Raw genomic sequence first — 20,903 nt, forward strand, 5'->3', positions numbered from 1 at the left:
CTCATTTTCCATCAGAAAATCAAAGCCTTTCCGTCAAAAGATAGAAGCATTGGCTACAAAGAACAAGTTCAGATCATTTTGTTGGAACCCACAGCTAAAAGCAATATACCCTTCCTTTGAGAAACACAGGCAAAGAACTTTGGTAAAACATGGAAGGTAACGGAAGAAAATAGAAATTTCACCGAAATGACACAGAGAAGAGACCAAACAGAGAATAGGTTTACAACAAGAATTATAATGCCACTGCATGTAATCAAATGATGAACCCAGTACATGATGGAAAGAACAGGAGACAAATTACACAAATATCATCAAAGTGGTAGAATTTCGTGTAAACATAACGAGAAGAATGTACCTGCGAATACAAATGATCATCAAGTTGGTTAAAATCATTTCCAAGATTTACAATACCATATCGCGTTTCAGTAAGGCTTTCTGAATTATGTGCCATGATCATTTACCACCTCGAACATGATGGCTCCTTTGCTGTTTCCTGCACCTAATTGGGTCTTCTCGTGGGTATGAACCATTTGCTTCAGTTCAGACCCATTTTCATCAACATTGCATATGATCATACTGAATTTTTCTTGCAGACTCTACTATCTCATTGGCCATTACCTCTTCCTTTCTTGGATTTGCCCTTGTCATCCTTCATTTTCTTTTTCTTCTCTTCAACTGTTATCCAAGTATAACCCGGTGGTATTATAAATGGGTCTTGAATATCTTCTATATGTCGACTAGGGCCAGAAATCATTGGAGCGCTTTGCCGGTAAGGCCCCTTTATCCATTGAATCCATGAACTTGAGTTCTGCGTTGCTGGGATTTCTTTGCCTGTGGCATGAGAGTTTTCAGGGCTTGAAGGAGGGGTGCAGAACTCTTCCAGTGGCTGCAACTCTTCAAACTTGGTGAAAGTAACCAGCACCCGAATGGTAGGAACCACCGGAATGGCCACCTGAAAGTAACCATGGTTTTTTCAGTGATAATATATAAAAAGAGAATGAAAACAATTAGACAGAGTATTTTGCCAAGGTGGTGGACTAGGTTAAAGCATTGGAAACAATGATAGCTAGTCCTTAGACTACCTAATCCACCCTCTTCCCATTGGAAAAAATCAAGGGACCCGCCTCTGAATTGATGAGAGACCCACCCTGGCACCCTTTGATTTCTGTCAAATGGGAAGACAAGACTTGGTAGGACATTGGCCTACCAAACAGATCTCATAGAAATAAGGAAACTAGTGACAATTCCCATATCAACATATCCCTGATGACAACCAGCATTTCTTCCAGAGAAACATGAGAGAAAGGAAAAAGATGTGTGCATAGACTCAAGCAAACCAGATATGAATGAGCAAAGTCGTAGCTATAGCATAATAATATCAAAGCAAGTGTGACCGAATCTATGAGTAGTAGCCTCTGACATTTAGGATAATACTAAGTCGGATCCAGTAGTTCAAAAATAAAAATTACTCGTATTCTAAAGACCGGCTAAGGGGTCGATCATGATGATCAGCTGTTTGAAGGTGGCAATACCAAGTACTCCACACCTACGAACACCATCACAAATCACACTCAAACTGGTCTTGCTCCTAAAATATAAATAAGAACCACCGGATCGATCATGCTATTAAAAGAAGTTGGAGAGCAAAGGCATAAAGTATCAAATCAGCATTCCCAAGATAAAGATTCCAGGTTACCAGCAATCATTAGATCTGACATTTAACATCTCTTCCACAGGTAGCAGCAATTCTAAGTACCCAATGACTAAAGATGCCTAAACAACATATATTTGAATATAACTCAGTTTAAGTCAGTTAAAAAAAAGTAATCCTTGACCTTATAAAGATACACAAAGGACTAACAAGCAGCCGTAATGAACTACCCAAAAGAAACATACCAAGCCTTTGATCATCCAAAAACCGTTCTATTTGTTCACAAAGTCTTTAATGCAAACCAAGCAACTATGAAACCTTAATTGAGGGAACAGAAGCTAAAACCATAAAAATCTTTTCCTCTATTTCTCCATATGCTCACATATGAGAATACAGTTATAATTGTGAGAGCAGCCACACAGGCTCAGATTTTGTCTTATTCATTTGATTCATCTGAGGTGGATTCTCTCACATGCAACAGCCTATCCGCGAAATGCCTTCTGCGATGGTCCCTAGCAAATTCCATTAAATAAAGAGCCCTTAAATAGTTTTATGTTATTAAAAAATGACCCTTAAATATCATTCAAAAAAATGACCCTTAAATAGTTTTTATTGCGGAGTTGTTTCAATTATTTAGGGAATTTACTTATGGGATAATTACAAAGTGGATCTTGGATATAGTTAGAAACCTACAAATTAGGAAACTTCCTAGAGGGGAGGGAGAAATTCCACGCCTATTTAGTTTTAGGGGTCCATTAAAGTTGTAAATTGGAGGGCCTCATTGGCCATTCGTGTTATGATGATAGATTAATGAAATAAATTTGAAGCTATTGCTTTGATGAGTGGATGTGATTTCCATTGCCTTCAAACATGGGTCTGATGCTCGTGATCCAACCGGTGGTGCAATGCCTCTGGTGCCTCGGGTGTGATGCCTTTGGCGAGTTAGTGGTGTGATGCCCTAACATATCTAGTTATTGACAAGTGTTCAACCCTAATTCTTCATCCTTTGCTTTCTCTAGACTGTGATCATTATTTTTTCTTGTTAGTTTTAGTTCCTACAATTTGTATTCCGAAATGTGATCATTCAGCGACCAGTCTCATCCAAGAAATACTAGTTGAATGGCCTTTGGTTGGGGTTTTCCTTCAGTTCCTAAACAACACATATTGAAACTTCAGTGCAATTTAGCAATTGGATCTTGAATTATGCTCAAATCTAGGCCTGAGGGTCATCAAAACATATACATCTGAAGAAACGTCGAGATCTGAGCTTTTGGTAATCTCTTAGAAGCAGGAATCTTCTCTCAGGGTGCCGCTCCCACCTCAGAACCTCGATTCGGCGCTCTTTAGGAAGGAGCTTCCAGGGAGCGCGACCCTAAAGAGATGGGAACCTCTCTCATGATGCTCCAAGCCTGCTTTCGCTCCCAGCCTGCCTTTATTACTCCATAAGTCCTACCATCATCAACTTTCTTACATCAAACTCCTTCAACTCTTCAAAGTACTTTATTGGAGCAAGCACAAAGGCTTGTGGATCTTCAAAAGGTACGAGGAACGAGTGAACGAATATGAAGATGGTTAGAAATTACTGCTTTTAAATGTACTTAAATTTTGAAAGATACATATGGAAATGGTTAGAAACTATTATTTTTTGATGTACTTGAATTTTGAAAGATATATAAAGAAAATACTACATACACGCTCCCACGGCGCTCCCAAACTTAGACTCTTCTAGACCCTCACGCTTCCTCGCCCCCGCACCCGCTTCGTGCTTCTAAGGGTAATCTGTCGAAACTTGCAAATTGACGTTCCAAAGTGTTTTACCACCACATCAAAATTTCAAATAGATCCAATGGTCAGATAGCCGTTAATTTTTTAGGCCAGTTTCCAAAAATAGACATTTTTCCCAAATCTGAAAATTTCCTACTTAATTACATATATATCCTAAACGAAACCCACCTGATTTTTCTACTGGGATCCAATCCTAGCCACTCCTACTTTCCGTCCTCCCTTAGAAATATCATACATCATTTTTGGTATCAGATCATTTTGATTGCCTAGACAACGTACCAATTGACCCATGACATGTCACGTGGAGGTGCGAATCATGTGAGTCCAACGGTGACTACTGTTAGACCACCTCCAAAGATGTAGCAGATTCATTATACTCGATGGGTCAAGTTCTCTAAAGAAGGGGAGAGATGATGAAGACCATCCACGACAGGAAAAGGACAACTCAGAGAACAATTGTCAACTCCAAGGAAAGCGTGGCACATGTGGATCCTACAACCCCTATTAGAAGATACATAGGGGTGCAACTTGGGTTGGGCTGAACCCGAACCCACCGAACCCATCAGGTTGAACCTGATTTTTTATCGGCTTGGGTTAGAAAATGCTCAGGTCGTGTCGGGCTAGGGTTAAGAAAAAGCAACCCAAAAATAGTTCGGGTCGGGTTAGGGTTGAGGTGTTTCACAACCGACACAAGACCGAAAATTCAAATATGCATAGAGATTGCTTTTCGTGCAACTAACACACGTGCCGAAAACCCTGATACATGCGCCTCTCCTCGTGCAGGAGTAGACAGCTAATAAATTAAATAAAGTAAATCAAAAACCCAAAACTGCTTGCAACTCAAAAAAAAATGCCACAGGTATTAACGAGGCCAATGAAAAGAGCCAAAAAGCTTTCCTTGTTCCTGGATAGCAAAAAGCATTCCTACTTCAGGAAAGAAGAGTTCAAAAACCCCATTGCATCTTGTTCTGGAATTATGGCCCTAAGTGAGATTGAAGGCGACTAGGCATTGGATGGGATCGATGGGTTTTTGGAGATTGCGGTTTGAATCGGCGATAATGAGGGCGAGCATTGTGTCGTCGACTTTAGGGACAGAAGTTCTTGAAGGGAGAACGATTCGGAGGGGGGAAGAGTTAGGAGAGGAGATTGAAACAAGAGGTTGAGGAGTTGTTGTTTCTCGTCTTTGTCCACGTTTTGATGTCACTTTTTGCAGAATAATTTCGGAGGAAATCCATGGAGAGAATTTTCTTCTTCTCACACTCTTCGTGTGATTAAGAAATTAGGTTCTTCTTCTGCTAAATGTTTTCTGGTCTTCGGGTTGAGGTAGGGTTCACGTTGGGTTTGGATTGAAGCTTGGGTCGGGTCGGGTCGGGTCGGGTTAGGGTTGAGGCAATGGCCCTTCAGGTTGGGTTCAGGTTGGCCTCAACCCAATCCAACCTGGCCCGAGTTGCACCCCTAAAGATACACAAGTAGGGATGGGTAAATGTGCCCTTTTCGCAAATTTAACTTTCGTCAAACAGTCAAAGGAGGCATATTCCCTTTCTTTTAGTATTCGTAAGTAGGGGAACCCTGTTGAATTGCCACATGTTTGGTTTTAATTAAGGGTCAGTTTATTTTTATTAAGAGTCAAGTCTAGTTAGGTTTTTTGTTTTGGACTTATTAAATGTTTTTAATAAATAGTTATTAGATAGTTTGTATTTTGGAGTTGCTGCTATTATCTATAGTATTTAATCATGGGAAAATTACTAAGTGAATCTTGGGTATAGTTAGAAACCTAGAAATTACAAGACTTCCTCAAAGGGAGGGAGAAATCTCACACCCATTTTGGAGAGTTTTAGGGGTCCATTGCAGTTAAAAATTGTAGGCCTCATGGCCATTCATGTTATGATAATGAAGTAAAGGACCAATGAACAAAATTCAAAGTTATAAGAATTAAAAAAAAAAAAAAAATCAAAGATATTGCTTCGCAGCTTGGAAATGGAAAGACTTGCTTTACACTTTATACAGTAAAGTAAAACACACCAGTAATGCAATGTGAGAGCAAAAAATAACTGTTAGTGAGAAGATTTTCATGAAAAAGAGGCAATCCATGGACAAATTCATCAAATCCACAATGCATTGCAGATGCGAGATTGAAAAATCTGAGAATAAGAACGGACCTCCAGCAGCATTTTCATTAAAAAAACACATAAGAAAGTCTCAGTTTACACCGTACTAGGTACTTCCAGCAGTCTTTTGATCAATCTGAAGTATATCACCAAATCTAGAATTTGTCACGGCTGAAACCCTCATATACTAGCTAGAGGTGAGGGATCTGAAATATGGAAGAGCCTGGATGTTGTTGCTGATATTTTCTTTAAACGGGTCAGATTCAGCGTAGGGACGGGCAACCGTGTGAAGTTCTGGAATGATTTGTGGTGTAGAAATCACCACTTCAAGTAACCTTCCCGTCTCTTTTTACACAAGATGCAGTGCTTAGCTCACAATTTCGAGGGAATGGTTCTGACGTTAATTGGACTCAGTCTTTTAGGAGGAACTTCCAAGGCTAGGAAATTGATTCAGGTGGTGCGACCCTTGAAATTCTGTGCACGAATTTCATCTGTCAATAGGTTGCGTATAAGAAAATATGGATGCTAACAGCTAATGGTATGTTTTCGATCAGATCCATATACCGTGCACTTAAAGAAAGGGAACCGGAATATGCAAAAATAAATGGTTTATGGTCCATCCCCACACCACGCATAATTATTGCATTTTTTCTGGACTGCTGGGTGGGACAAAATCCTCACCATTGATCACCTCAATAAATAAAATCGAAGGATCCTTAATTCTTTCAGCTTGTGCTATGTATCAACAGAATCTGTTAATCATCTTCTCCACTTTCTGTTTACATCTGAGCTATGGAACTTCATTTTTTCTATGATTGACATTTTTTTTTAATATTAATCGTTTTTTCCTATGATTGACTGTCAGTGGATGATCCAAAATTCCATTGATATGTTCATTGCTGCTTGGAAGGTGGCAGCTTGGTCAGCTCAACATAGACTTCTTTGGAGTTTATGCCTTCCTGAGGTCCTATGATGGATATGGAGTGAGACTACTCAACTCAACTCAACCTTCGTGCCAAACTAGTTGGTGTCGGCTAATGAATCCTTTAGAAAATTCTCATGAAGAAGGTGAAAGGATCTGCCCGGCTCAAATTGACTAAGTCTAATCATGACACTAGTTGGGTTTGTCTAAGGGTGTCAATTTTGGCTCGGGCTCGGAAGCTCGCTCAGGCTCGGCTCGAATCCTTAACGAGCCGAGCCCGAGCTAGGCCAAGCTCAGCTCGGCTCGGCTCGGCTCATTAAGGCTCGTTAAGAATTTATTATATTTAAATACACACACACACACACATATATATTATATATATTAAGAATTTATTATATTTAAATACACACACACACACACATATTATATATATATATATATATATATATATATATATATAATTTTATAAGTTATAACCCTAAATCCCTTACACGTTATGTAATTATTTAATTTGAATCATTTGATTGTACTGGACAGGTCCAAAAAAGCCCAAAATATGTAGAATTTTGGGGCCCAATTGGCCCATTAACGAGCTCGGTAAGGCTCGCGAGCCTGACCGAGCCGAGCTCAGGTGTTGAGCTTAACGAGCCGAGTTGGGCCAGGCTCAGCTCGGCTCGGCTCGTTCACACCCCTAGGTTTGTCCCAAACTAATTGGGGTCATGGATATTGAGTGAGAGAATTCAATAAATATTCAATAGTAAAGCTTTTAAGTGTGGAAAAGCTAAGGAAGAGTGCATTTGGTAGAGCTGTCGAATGGGCCATGATGTCAAAGCATTTCAAAAGGGTACAAGCATCTGAAGATATAAGAAAGTGGAGATATTTGTTGTACTCTGCTGTTCCAAAATGAAATGTTGTTCCTAGATTGAAACATCCAAAGTTGGGAAGTATAAAACTGAACTTCGATGGTTCAAGTTGGCGGAATCCGGGTCAAGTAGGTATTGGTGATATTATTAGAGATGGCAATGGAAGCAGTTCCCTCACTTTTGCTGGACCGGCAGGTGTTAAAAAATTCTACTGAAGCTGAAACAATGGCACTAAGGCAAGGTGTAAGAGCTACATTATGCCCTTCTTGGGTGGTGAATCGTATATCGAATGACACTTGCTGAATGTAATCCGATGGTTATGAGATGTTATAGTTTTCCTTGCAAGTGGCAGACATTTTTTATGAAGTTCTTGAGAGAGGATCAAGAGGCGTCACATTCACTTTTATCATGTCAAGTACGAAGCAAATTTGGAGGCAGAAATGCTTGAAAATGGAGTTACTATTGATTTTTCATTTTTTGAAATGGCGGGAGTTCCTACTGGTAATCTACTAATTAAGAGTTTCATACCTGATATCCAAGATGTCTCATAGATTTTGTAGTAGTTTTTACCACTTTGTAGCTGCCTTGTTTTTCTTTCATTGGGCTGATCATCTCAATTGAGCATTGTTTTGATGATTCACAGTTTATCAACAAAATGTCGTTGTATATTCAAAAAATATACATTCAAAATATTGGAGATTGTACACTTCATGCCTTAGACATGATTGTACAGTTTGTACTTTACACTTTACAGTGCAATCCAATCAGTCTGAAACTTTGATTGAAGCTGAATACCAAGGAATCAATTAAATATGAAAGAAATGGATTTTCAATGCCACTATCTTGTTCCTTACACTCCAAATTAATCCCAAATGCATCTCCAGGGTCTATTTGGTTGCCTAATGTTAAAGCTTTACAAGGGGTTTTACTGTGCCATTTAGGCAAAAACTACTAAAAGCCAAGAAGACTAATTGGGCTGTTGGCAGCTTGTCAGCCCACGTGGCACCCCTCGTAGTTTCCATCAAACAACTTGAAAAAACAGAGTTTCTTAATCATAAAACCCAAGGCTTTGCGCGACATTTAACGGTCTCCCCTCCCTCTCTCCCTCACTTTTCTTCTTCTCCCTCTTTCACTTGTTTTAGCGGTCAGGAGTGTAACTTGTCGATGGGAGATAAAACAGATGAAAAACATAATGGTTTTACTTCAGACTTCATAACTACAGATTTTTGGAGAAGATGAAGAGGGTTGCAAGCTACAAGGTCTATGATGTGGAAGGAAAGATGAAAGGATCCTTCAGGAAGAGCTTCAGATGGCTCAAGGATAGATACACCTAGATGGTCTACTGCTGGTAGTGATTTTTTAGTATTGTTGATGTATGCATGTCTTCTCCCCTTTTACCTAGGTGTGGGTTTCTGTCAATGTTTGAGATCCATGGAGTTGATCTCTTCAAAATCATAGATGTCTGGGTCTTCCATGACATGATTATCCAAACCTAGGATTCGCAAATTGATTTCTAGGAACTTAGGAGCACAAAGATGGGTCCATGTTCAATTTAATAGTATCATGCATTCCCATAGACTGACTAATAGTGGGCTGGATCACATCGGATGATAATTTGGTTCTTTCTTATGGACTTCTTTGCCTTTAGTTACTGAAAGTTCTGTGAATTTGGCTATCTCTCTTCGTGCAGATATCTTTCTTTAAAGCTACTGGATTTTGTATGTGCTTGATATTCAGGAAACTGACATCATAAAAAATCCAAGCTCCCTAGGGTTCCCTTATATTGGATGGTTATTTTTGTAGATTTTGTTCTCGTGTGATTTCATTCTTGCAGCTGTTATGGATCAGTGTTTTTTAATTTGGCGTTGACTCAGTGGTTTGGCCATTGCTATCATTCATTTGATTTTGTTAAAGGATTTCTTATTTTTGAGCTTCTTCTCTAGAAAATTCAACTTTAGATTTGTTGAATTCAAGGTTAGTTGATCCCGGGTGTCTTCTCTTCCATCGGCTGTTCACATTGGTCAATCTGTATACCTTTTCCTTGGGTTGTGGCAATTAAATTCTTTGGATGGGTTTTGGTGCTAGTTTTGATCTCTACTTCAAAGTGTCAGGCACACCATTTCTTCTAAAACTTCGAAGAGAGTTTCTACTGCTGCTAATGCAGCTAGATGTGCTACTCTGATTCTTCTGCTGCTAATGCAGTTACTTTCCTAGATTTGGTTGTTGTCAAAGGCAGCCCCGTGGGGCTTGTCATGTATTTGGTTGTTGTCGGAGGTGGCCCAATGGGGCTTTTCCGTTGCTCAGCGGGTTCTGAGACAGGTCTATCAGATTCTCTCAGTTTGAATATGTTTTTAATCTATTTTCTGGGATTTTTAACTGTTTTCTGGGTTAATTTTCAGATCAACAGATCTTGCAGAACTGCAACTCTGGGTTGATGTTAATTTGTTTTCTATTTGTTTGCATATTAGTTCCTTATGTTTGTAAAAGCATGATTCCTGTTTGCAAGAGGATGACCTCAATTTAACTAGTAACCAAATGCAGCATTTTTCCACTTTCCCTGCATTCTACTAGTCTTTTACAGGACAACCAAACAACTCTTTTGAAGCCTAACCAAAGACTACTTGAAGACCATGTCACTACTATTTTACCAGGAGATCACTTGACCATTACTCTATGGGGACATAGGTAAACAACCAAACAGACTCCAAGTGTTTCTTGCATACAGTAAAGTCAGCAACAATCACTATTTTCTAAATCAAGCAATAGGACATCAGTAAAACTGTAAAAGTAATAAAATACAAGGTGTATGTGCAGTTGTGTGTGAACTGGAAAAATGGTAATTTTACAAAAGAAAAAAAAAAGTCACAGTGAGGTACTGTGAAAAGGATGATGATACAATACTGAATGCATCAACATAAACAATGGATACATTAAACCAAGGAACGAAAAATAACCAAACAACTGAAATATAAATTGTGAGAATAGAAACATATGTATCATTATAGTTTTAGGTGAGACAAACCTTGACTGGAAATGTTCCTGCAGGAAACTTTGTCGTAAGTAATTCTCTTAAACGACGAATTGCCTTGACCTTGTTGGCGAGAATGTCAAGCAACGGCAGGAGCTCTTCAGTTCGGAGAGGGAAATTAGGAGAAAGCCAGATAGTAGGTCTCAATCCTTTCTTGTATTCATTCTCACGGTTGCTGTCCTTACGTCGGTGTCCACTTTCAGAACTGGCAACGGACTTCTTCAAATCTCCATCCCTTACTCTCCGGTGATCATCCCCCGTGATAGGAATCTCTACGGAATGCCTCCCAGGTTTATCCTGAAACCTAGATGGTGACTCGCCAAGAAGATCACTTACTTTATCATCAACACAAAGCGAACTTCTCGGTGGATCAATCTTATTTTGCACTTCATTTTTGTAACCCCGTTTACCCCAGTTTCCAAACCAACCTTTTCTCTCGTGCTTGGTATCACCATTGCTGGAAGTTGAACTATCATTCTCTTCAATAGGGATATCCCTCAGCTCATGACAACTGTGCCGGTGAGCAATAATCCCATCAGAAACACCATCATCAACCATCTCTGAAGAATCAAGTTTTAGAGCAACCTCCAATTGCTTCCTCTCATCCTCCGTCAAGAGATCCTCAAACCCCTCAGTCTCTCTATCGTTCTCGTTGCTAGATGAGAACAACTCATCATCTGTCATAGCTCCGGGGACCCGCCTGGACTTAACGCTCACAACTACATGGTGCATATCATACACCTTGGCTTTCCATGCCCCAACCATCTCAGTCTTCTCCTGTCTCCTCCATGTTAACTGCGGCAAGAGCACGGCCTGAGTTACATCAATCCCAGGCCTAAATATATTAGTCTGAAACATTGCAGTAACCTCCTGTTTAATCTCTGCCTCAGTGGCTTGAGCACCAGCACCATCCAATGCATTCATTACCTCTTTATCCTTATGTGAAATCATACACAGTGATCCAGGAGGAACCTTCCCATCCTCTGACCCATCCCCAAGAAACAAAACACTCTGATCCGATCGCTGAATCCTGAAACCATCGAAACCAGCCAGAGTCATATCAGCTCTCAAATTCGACCCCCTCTTCCAAATCTTATACGTATCCGAGGGTGCAATTCTCGATATGAAAGGAATTACGGAGCTCTCGAAATGAAATGTGATCTCCATGTAGAAATCCCTCATCCTCCTCATTGTTCCAATCAGACGAGGCAGCCTACGACACCATTTAGCCCATGCTAGAGTCTGGTTATGTCTGACTATTATCATAGCAAGGCCCTCTTCTCTTGTGCAAATTGCTTCTTGGAGAGCACTCCACCCTTGCTCATTTTGTAAGCTCCAATCTGCCCCCGCAACCATTAGCAACTCGGTTGAGGTTGTGTCTCCAAGCTTGACAGCGAGATGGAGAGGGGTCTCGCGGTTAGGGACATCTCGACGATCGATCATGGCAGAGATTGCATCCGCTTTCGATTCCTCAGCCAATGAATCTGCCTCCGTGCGAATCTCAGTTGGATTGCGGAGCCTCGGAAGACCAGCAATTATGCGCTTGAGAGCAGCATAATCCCTTGTCACTACAGCCTTATGGACAGAGCTATGAGCATATTTTGAAACATCTATGCTCGCCATGTCAAAAACGATCACGAACTATTGATGTAATCAGACCCAATTCACAGTCATTCACAGAATAATAACCCTTAAAAACGATGACCTCCTCCACAATCAGTCAAATATAATATCAAAGATGATTCAAAACCATTCAGCATAAATTAACAGAATTCACAATTATTAGACCCAGATAGTCCCTCACACCCTTCCTCCCGAATAGATTCCGAACACCCTAAAAATCAGACCCAATTCCAAATATATAATAAGTTATAGAAAAAGAAAAACACTACACCCGTTTCCAAAACGGAAACGACCAAAAAGAATCAGACCCAGTTCCAAATCATTCATGGAAAACAAAAAATTTAACAAAGTGGATAGATAGAAAAAAAAAACCCCAAAAAGAATCAAACCCCACCAATTTTTCCCAAAAGTAGATAAACCAATTGATCCTTGTGGTTCAATCCAGACCAGACAAAACAAAGAAAAGGTATGCGGGATGAAAGAGGAGAGAAAAAAAGAAAGGAGGAATCTGATACATAAATGAAAAGATGCAGAATCAAGAAAGGAATGCAAGAAAGCAACAAAACCCCATCATACAAGCAAGGAAAACCCAATACAAAAAGAATAATTAAAAAAAGAAATATACCCTAGAGAGAATAAGAGAGGGAGAGAGACTCACATCTCTGTTTGCAGAGGAGATAGAAAAATAAAATGGGCCAGTGCAATCTCTGCTGGAAGTTGCACGAGAGGGTGTTTTGAGAGAGAGAGAGAGAGAGAGAGAGACGTTGTTTTAAAAAGAAAGGAGCATGTGAGACTTTCCTTGTTCTTTCGGTGTCTTAACAATACGCAGTGGGTGCATTGCGCATACCCTGCTTCCTCGAACAGTCGAACCCATTCAAAATCAAACATCACTATTTGCCCGGTAAATACAAAGGCTATTTCATCTCCATGCTAATATGCGCGTATGGCGCACATGTGACTTGCCCGTTTCGAAATTTCTACATCGGTAGGAGTGGTGCTAAACCCAGGGGCACCCTTGCAAAAAAAACAGCTACAAGGCACCCCCATTGAACCATCTCACCAAAGGACATTATTTACAAGGGAAGTGATTTGGAAAGGTGTAAATAGAGAGAGGAGTGGCATACTATAAAGTGGACCCCACTTATATATATTAATTAAAACTGGTTTTCCCTTAGGTCCCACTATAAATGATTCATGCCAAAATAATCTCTCCCCAACAAATGTAGATTTGGGTTATCCAATGAGAGAATTTTTAGGGTACGACTGTTACGGTTCTGAGTGGGGGCTGTATTTTGGACTGAGTGGGACCTAGCCTGGAATGAGACATGTTTAAAGGGCCTAGCATAACACGTTCCATCAATTGTAGAGCTTTTAGCATATTGGCTAGGCAACTCACCACGGCCCGAATGAAACAATTAGAACCATCCTATCACATCAATGCACATGCCTCCAAATGTACAGTTTAGATGCACCCAAGCACCACCGACCATGATACACTACCAACCATTTTTTTAATCATTTGCGGGTCATGTATACATTATTTTTAGGGAAATAATTTATCCGCCCCCTTTTTTTCCATAGGCCACTTCCTGTAGAATAAAAATAGTAGTCATAAATACACTAGAGGGGTAGCCCGAGGAACAAAATGCGGTGAACATATCACTAACCGTTTTTTTTTTTCATTAGTATCGATTGGTGCTAATTTTGTCCTAAACCCTTGATAACGAGTGCAACGTAAGAGGAGACGTAGCACCCAAGGTTAGAATAGTAAGAAACCTTTCTCTCTCCCTTCACGGGGGAGTCAAAGATGCCTTGGTTCTTTCCTCCCTTTCCAAGCTGTTAAAAATCATCTCCCTAAATAAGGGGTGGGGAGTTGGTTTCGCCACCCAAAAAATTATGGACTTCCACCCACTTTACATCCATTAGCATGTATCTAGTACGGGTTTTGCTAGCGTTGCTGTTGTCTCCATTCACAAGGTGGCTGGTCTGAGGTGCGACAAACCAGCCGCGAAATGCCTTTTGTGACGGACGCTAGCAATTCCCAGTACGGGATTTGCTGGAGGTGTCTTGTTAAAACAAGAGTGCCAATATCATTTTCCCAGAAAAGATAGCTGAAAGTTTTAGTACTGACTATTGAGCCACCTCATTGCAATACAATGAAACACAGCCAGTATTACATACTGAAGTTGTCCTTCTATAGAGATTGGAATCCTCGGGTAAGTCATTCCTGGGATTGGCCACATTGCTTGGATAATTTTAACCTGAATAGGGTAAGACCCGTGGGATTTCTTACCCTTCTCGTATAGTGGTATACCCTTGTTCTCGAAGTGAGTATAAGAAACCTATATATCCAAGGATAAAATAAACCCTGGATTCCTATTCCCATTGAGAACAGCCTCATTGGATTTCACCTATTCCTATGCTAGACTTCGTTATGGATGTGCCATGTATCAAAATTTACTCTCACTGCACAACTTTAACCCACCGGCCTATTAATAGATGATAAAAAAAAAAATTAACAGCTCAGAAAGGAAGGTTAGAATCCAGCGATGAGAGTGGATTTTGATGCATGGCACATTCGTATTGAGGCTTAACACGTAAATGGTTTGGATCATTGAGCATAGGTTTTAGAAGAACCCATCAGAATGGTGGTGAATAAAGTGTGAGGTGTCATTATCAAAACCAGCCAGTGGGGATATAATTTCCAATCACACGATAATATGGAGATAAATTGAAAAGATATTGTTCGGCCTGAATTTTGAGATTGAGTGGACATTGTCCGTCGTGGCAATTATGTTCACGCACAATTATATGGTGTATGTGCTGCTCTTCTGCTGACACGTGGTTGTGTTGGGTTGGGTTGGCTGAATTTAATCTTCAAGGATTTATTTCGATAATGACTCGACACCTTAGATCATTAACTCTCTATGATTAATGAAGTGTTGGTTTTGAAGAATAGGAGACAGAAAGGTTAGTTCCAACCAAAGTTGCATTATTTTTTAATTTAAGATCATCACGTGAATCACTTTAATCTTAATCCATTTTTGGTGATTAAGATGGGACTGATCTTGTAGGTAAAATCAGTCAAGATTGGATGGCTTTGATGGGCTCTAGTTGTCTTCATATTTATCCGTCTAAAGGGGAAGAATGAAGATTAGAGATGTTGAAATGTGGGTTCCAAAGGATCTGATTTGGAGAAGATAAGAGGTCACATTGGATAGAAGATTCATTTCTTGTTTTAATTGTTTTGGGATGTAAGGCTATATTTCTCCTTGGAAAAGTATGAGGAAGGAAAAGTACATGTGGGAGGCTTTTCTTGTCAGACAATACAAAGGAAAAGTACAAGCGGGCAATGCATCAAAATTTTCTTCCAACACGATTCAAAGCCTTCCTTCAAATTGTCTACTTTAAATGAAAAGTTAAAAATAACCTCCACTATGTTTTCTTTCATGATAAATAAGCTTCTTAAGTGGTGAGAGCTATAGGGAGGAGAGGAGAGCCTTGAGAGTGAATACAGGGTGAGAAGTGGCTAAAAAATAAGGGAAAAATCAAGGAAAATGATATCAGCACTGCCATGTTAATATGTTATGATATTTCCTTGGAAGCTTCTTGTCTTTTAGTAATTAAAGGGCTGTCAAAAGATAATTACAGTTCCCAAAAAGCTTTGAAAAGCCCATTAAAAAGAAGAAAAGACAAGCCCGGATTCCAGAATTATCAAAGCATGACAGTGCTGATATCATTTCCTAAAATCAATCATTGTTTGGGTGGAGTTTTTTGTTTTATTGTTTTTCAGGCTTTGCTTACCCTCTCCTCACTCAGTCCCTCTAGTGTTTATCTCTCTCCCAGACTCCCACCCTCCCTCACCATTGGGTGAGCTAATATTCTACGAACTAAATTCACGGTAGCCAAACATGCCCTAAGGATGTAAGCCTAAATCAAAACTTGGGTGCAATTTGGGTCTTTTCAGATTGCAATCAAAATGAAATTTAAAATGGCCCATTGCAATTTAGTGAGCACAATCCATCTTCGAATTCAAGGGCTACATGAAGTATAAATGAAGGGATTTGCTAGAGTCCATCGCAAAAGGCATTTCGCAGCTTTCAGACCAGCCACCTCGTGAATGAAGACAACAGCTTTTGTGTCCATTCAAGAGGTGGTTGGACTGACATGCAACAGACCAGCCGCGAAATGCCTTTTGCGATGGACGCTAGCAATTCCCATAAATGAAACATCCCATAGATATATTGTATTACGAGAAATTACATCGCTTCCCAGTTTCAATCGTACATATGAATTCAGCCGTGATTGATCTAAACCATTCCTGTGAAAGTTATTGATTGATTTATTTTATTTTATTTTTATTTTTATTTTTTTAAGAAAAATAACTTGGTTGTGATTAAGATGAACCATACAATAGGATACAAGGGATATCAATGGCAAGGCACCACTCATGTGATATACGTATACCTCACCTTAAATGTTTTATTGCCCAAAAATTATTGCATGATATCAACTATCAGATCTTGATCCATTAAAAAATAAATAGTACAAGACATAAATATGCAACGATCTAGATTAAATGGCAAAAAAAATCCATCAGACATGTTAAAATGTTTTATTTTTGTGCTATGGCCTTTCCATGGTAAATTCGGGTTCAACCCGTCGGGTTCTGGTTCAACCCGACCCAAGTTGCACCCCTAAATTGAGCAGCATGTACGTGATATAACTAGGAAGCATGTAATACAATGCACTTCTGTGATGATTGCCCTTTATTCTGTTTTTATTTTGACGGCAAATAAGATGTATATTAGACAAAAAAGAAAGATACAGGGAAACGAATGAGAAGGTCCCACAAAAAAAACTTAGGCAGAGCCGCTAATTTAACAACTTGGGATTCATGAACATCATAGATTTCACTGAAATTCAATCACCTGAAAGATATTTGCTGGTAAATGTTTATAATTATCAATATTCTTTCACAAAGGCTTTCCTCTTTTTCAAACTATAAATGACAGGCTAAATGTATGAAAATGCCACTCTAAAGTAAAATAGAACAACATTTCATTGGGTCTCACAGCTAAATTAAAATTTTGAGAATGACCTTTTAAGCAGATAACAGATTTGAATCACTGAGATGCTCGTTGTCAATATTTAAACTGTTGATATGGCTCCAAGAAAAACAAGTTATATACAAGAAGACTCAACTCCTATATAAGAATTCACCTGCTAGAGGTTTGTTCGTAATGGAGTCAACTACTTACAGAGTAACAGGATGACAAGCCATACACGGGAAGTCCGACACAACTGCGAGATCTTTACGAACTGTCCACTGAAGTATTTTACCATTATTCACAATGAAACCACTAAATGAAGTAAGGATTCTTGTTTTACATGGGATACCAAGCTAACTCTGGTGTCTGTTCAGACTATACAACATGGGAATGTTGCAAAACAAGTAAAACAGAAGAGAAGATGGAATTCGAAGCTAACTATGGTGCCTGTCAGAACAATACAACACAGGAATGTGCAAAACAAGTATAGATGAATAGACTTCTGCATTGATCAAAAAATCCAAAGACATCCTAGTTTGTAAAAATCCCAAGGACCACCACTTTCTGAGATCTGGAGATATCTCGAGGAGAATCAGAAAAAAAGACAACCTGGCCAAGTATTAATTTCCTTGTTCACGGCAGATATTCACAGTTTACGGTGAATATTTCATACAAAGAAGCTGTTGGATTTGGGACAGTACTAATAATTTCCTCAGGGTGTGTAGAATGGCTTTCATCTGTGAACCTATAACTTTGCCTCATGTTTCACTTCAGCAGAATTTAGCAAGGACCAAGGAGGAGAAAGGATATTGGTTGCGATTCACTTACAGCTTTGAGATGTCTTCTGCAAAAACTCTGCCAAAAAATCACTTACAGCTTTGAGATGTGTTTCTTTGCTCAGTAAAATGGCAAAAGCTGAAAATCACTAAGACGCAAACTTATCATCATGCGTGCTCCCATGGCTTGGCACGGATATTGAGAGCATTCCAAACAACATTAATCAGGTAAAATTCTATTGGAAGGAATTTTCTTTTAGCCTCGGCTATTGTCAGAGTTTCCTTGGATGCAGAAGACCATACTCCAGCTGCGCATCTCGGAGACTCAGTGGCCAGTGAAACTAGGGTCTGAATAACATCTCCTACATTTATCTTATCAGCCAAAACCGACTTACCTAGCTGCAAAAACATAACCATACCCTTTCATGATATATCATGGAGTGTTACCAGATTCCTTCACAAGGGGCTTCAAGGATTCCCACTTCCTACAGATTTCCTATTGTACCTGTTGCTATGTTTATAATGTGAGTCACATTATCCACCTTTCTATTGTCCATTGGGTGTTCATCTTCATCAGCAGTCACCATGTAGGAGTCCCTTTTTATAGGTTGGGAATACAGTCTGCATAGTCTTATAGCATCCAGGACAACTTGTGTCATGTTCAATACTTCTGAACCATTTGGATGAATTCTCTGTTTGAGAATAAAAATCTTAAAGAGGATAATGAAACAGAGGAGTGTGCCAAATAGTTTCTTTGGATAAATAATGGAATGGTAGAAAGACATCTTAACGAGATATACGACAAACATAAGAAAACTGCATCCCTGTTGGATTCCAAAATATAAGAAACACAACCAATCTGAGTAAATAGAAAATTCTGCTAGACTAGGAATATAAAATGAGTGACGAAAAGCATTGACAATCATGAAAAGCATTTAGCACTGCAAATGTCTTATTTGGATGGATTAACTGGATAGATATAAAGAGGCATCCAAAGATGAAAGGAGATAGATATCATATATGATCATTATTTACTGATATACCTCGAGTCCATAGTGCTTTCATAGATATTCATTTATAATTTTTCACTCCTGCATTTCCGGAATGTAATCATTGACCCATTTTTACATTTACCTAGAATGTAATCACTTGCCTGTTTTTCCTATTTATAGTTGCCAAAGAGAAGAAATCCACTCAGTCTGGTTAATCCAAAATTAGACATCATAGATTTCTTCACATGGTAATGAAGACCAGCCGTGGCTAGGGCATCATGAAAGTCTACAAAGGAGCTCCCAAATATTTAACTAACAGTTTAGTGTTGTTACTGAGAACCATCAATGACCCCCCTTTTGTTTCCAAGTCGACCATTCCAACTCTATGGTCATCATAAAAGTTAATACCAATGTACAACCTACCTACATATTTTACACATGTTCTGTGCGTGAGTAAATGGCTCAAATACTGTGTACCAGCAATAAATTAAAGATTCATACTAAAAACAATTACACTAATCGTAAGCACCTTATTGGGCAATACCCTTTGAAGCAGGAATCTTCGTCATGGGTGTTTCAAAACAGTAACTCCTCTCTGATACCAATGGTCTAGATTGTGCTACGTTGCAACCCGTTTACACCATAAAATTCAAATTTTGAAACAAGAGCACATTTTGATTGCAAAAGAGGAGGAGTTACTGTTTCAAATTTGAAAGAAAGATCACACTTTAATTGCAAAAGGCTCAAATTAAAGATTTGAAAGTTATATCACATGTCGATTGCAAAAGGAGGAGCAGTTATGAGACGATTAATCAACAACTACCATGGGTCAAAATCTATAAATAGAAGAAGAAGAATAGAGAGGAATCCACACAAGGACATACAACTTGAATCTTTTTCTTTTATTTAGGAGTAGTCTGTAACTTAGATCTCTTCTTCCTTCTATTTTTCTTCTTCCAACAATTCGATCGTGTACTTTGAAGGCATCAATGGACATTACCTCGAAGAAGGTGTTCTCTGGTCTTGTTCTTTGGTGAATTTCTTTTTCTTTGTACTAAACGAATTGTTAAAGTCCTTGTTCACAAGGCAATCGAACCAACAATCGTCTAATTGTAGTTCGTATGTTACTTGAATTCGAGGTACATATTTATTAATTGTAAAGGCATTCGAAAACCTTTGGTCAAAGGAGATTTTCTTTCTTTCTTATAAAAGTAGGAGTGTAGGTTTTTTGCACCAACACTTCTTCACGCCCGGTGGGAATTTTGGTTATATTAGAACGAAAAATGCCGCCAAGAATCAGAGGCAGACTGGAAGAGAATGAATCTAACGATCAAGAAATCGAGGCCTCAAACTTCCAGACATTCAAATAATGCTTCAGTGGACACTGTATTGAGTGTTTTACTGAACATTCAAAGACTAACTGACACAGTTAATACACTATGGGAGAAAACTGTCAAGACGTCGAATGATATCTCTAGACAAATCCATAATGATTTAAAATCGTTGATGGAGCAAAATCCAATGGCTTTGGCCTCAATAGTACAACAAAAGAATGAGGCCAATCTCCGGATTTTGCAGATTAATCAAGAGGCCAACGATAAACACATGAGAATGAGTCGGGAGGCTAACTCAAGGACAGATCTCATGCTGGAAAGCCCCATGGTTGTGTCTGATCGATCAGTAAATATAAGGCATCAATTAACTCTGCCAATTAGGCCATCAGTACCGGTTGGTGGTAGGGGTGGCAACGGGGCGGGTCGGGGCCGGATGTTGGGGTCCCCTTACCCTTCCCCTTTGCGGGGAATTTTCCCTCTCCCCTTCCCCTTCCCCTCTGCGGGGATGGTGGGGAATCCCCCTCCCCTCCCCGCGGGGAATATCTAATCCCCTTCCCCTTCCCCTTCCCCTTCCCCTCCCCGCATCCTTCGGGGACAAAATCCCCGCCCCGCCCCCTCTTTGGAACCCAACCAAACCAGCAAACAGAGCTTCTTTCTTCTACGTCCATTACAGACAATATTGTGATGAATGCTATGATTCTATTCATGTGATCAACAAACAGATGGACAAAATCAGAAATGCATGGATGAGACAACAAATATAAATAACA

General features: G+C 39.5%; 1 protein-coding gene across 2 annotated transcripts; it reads right to left on the reverse strand.

The window, feature by feature from the left end:
- Positions 1 to 217: 217 nt before the first annotated feature.
- LOC143860313 (uncharacterized) lies at positions 218 to 12,791 on the reverse strand. Of its 2 annotated transcripts, XM_077370893.1 has the most exons (3): positions 12,639 to 12,784; positions 10,352 to 12,191; positions 218 to 952 (listed from the first exon to the last, which is right to left on the reverse strand). In XM_077370893.1, exons 2-3 carry the CDS (start codon positions 11,978 to 11,980, stop codon positions 605 to 607), a joined length of 1,977 nt encoding a protein of 658 aa, XP_077227008.1. In that variant the 5' UTR covers positions 11,981 to 12,191; positions 12,639 to 12,784; the 3' UTR covers positions 218 to 604. The 2 variants fall into 2 exon arrangements, with proteins under 2 accessions (XP_077227008.1, XP_077227007.1); XM_077370892.1 differs by having other exon boundaries at positions 10,352 to 12,791.
- Between the last annotated feature and the right edge of the window lie 8,112 nt (positions 12,792 to 20,903).

The sequence above is a fragment of the Tasmannia lanceolata genome, unplaced genomic scaffold, assembly GCF_043159265.1.
Source record: "Tasmannia lanceolata isolate RefF3 unplaced genomic scaffold, GAP_Taslan_0.1 ptg000037l, whole genome shotgun sequence".
NCBI lineage: Eukaryota > Viridiplantae > Streptophyta > Magnoliopsida > Canellales > Winteraceae > Tasmannia > Tasmannia lanceolata.

What these genes read in the sequence shown, in the direction of transcription:
- LOC143860313 (XM_077370892.1), bottom strand. Translation starts at nt 11,980, where the DNA reads ATGGCGAGCATAGATGTTTCAAAATATGCTCATAGCTCTGTCCATAAG. An exon ending in CAGGAACATTTCCAGTCAAG is followed by an intron (nt 953 to 10,351) that starts GTTTGTCTCACC and finishes GGTTACTTTCAG; the next exon opens with GTGGCCATTCCGGTGGTTCC.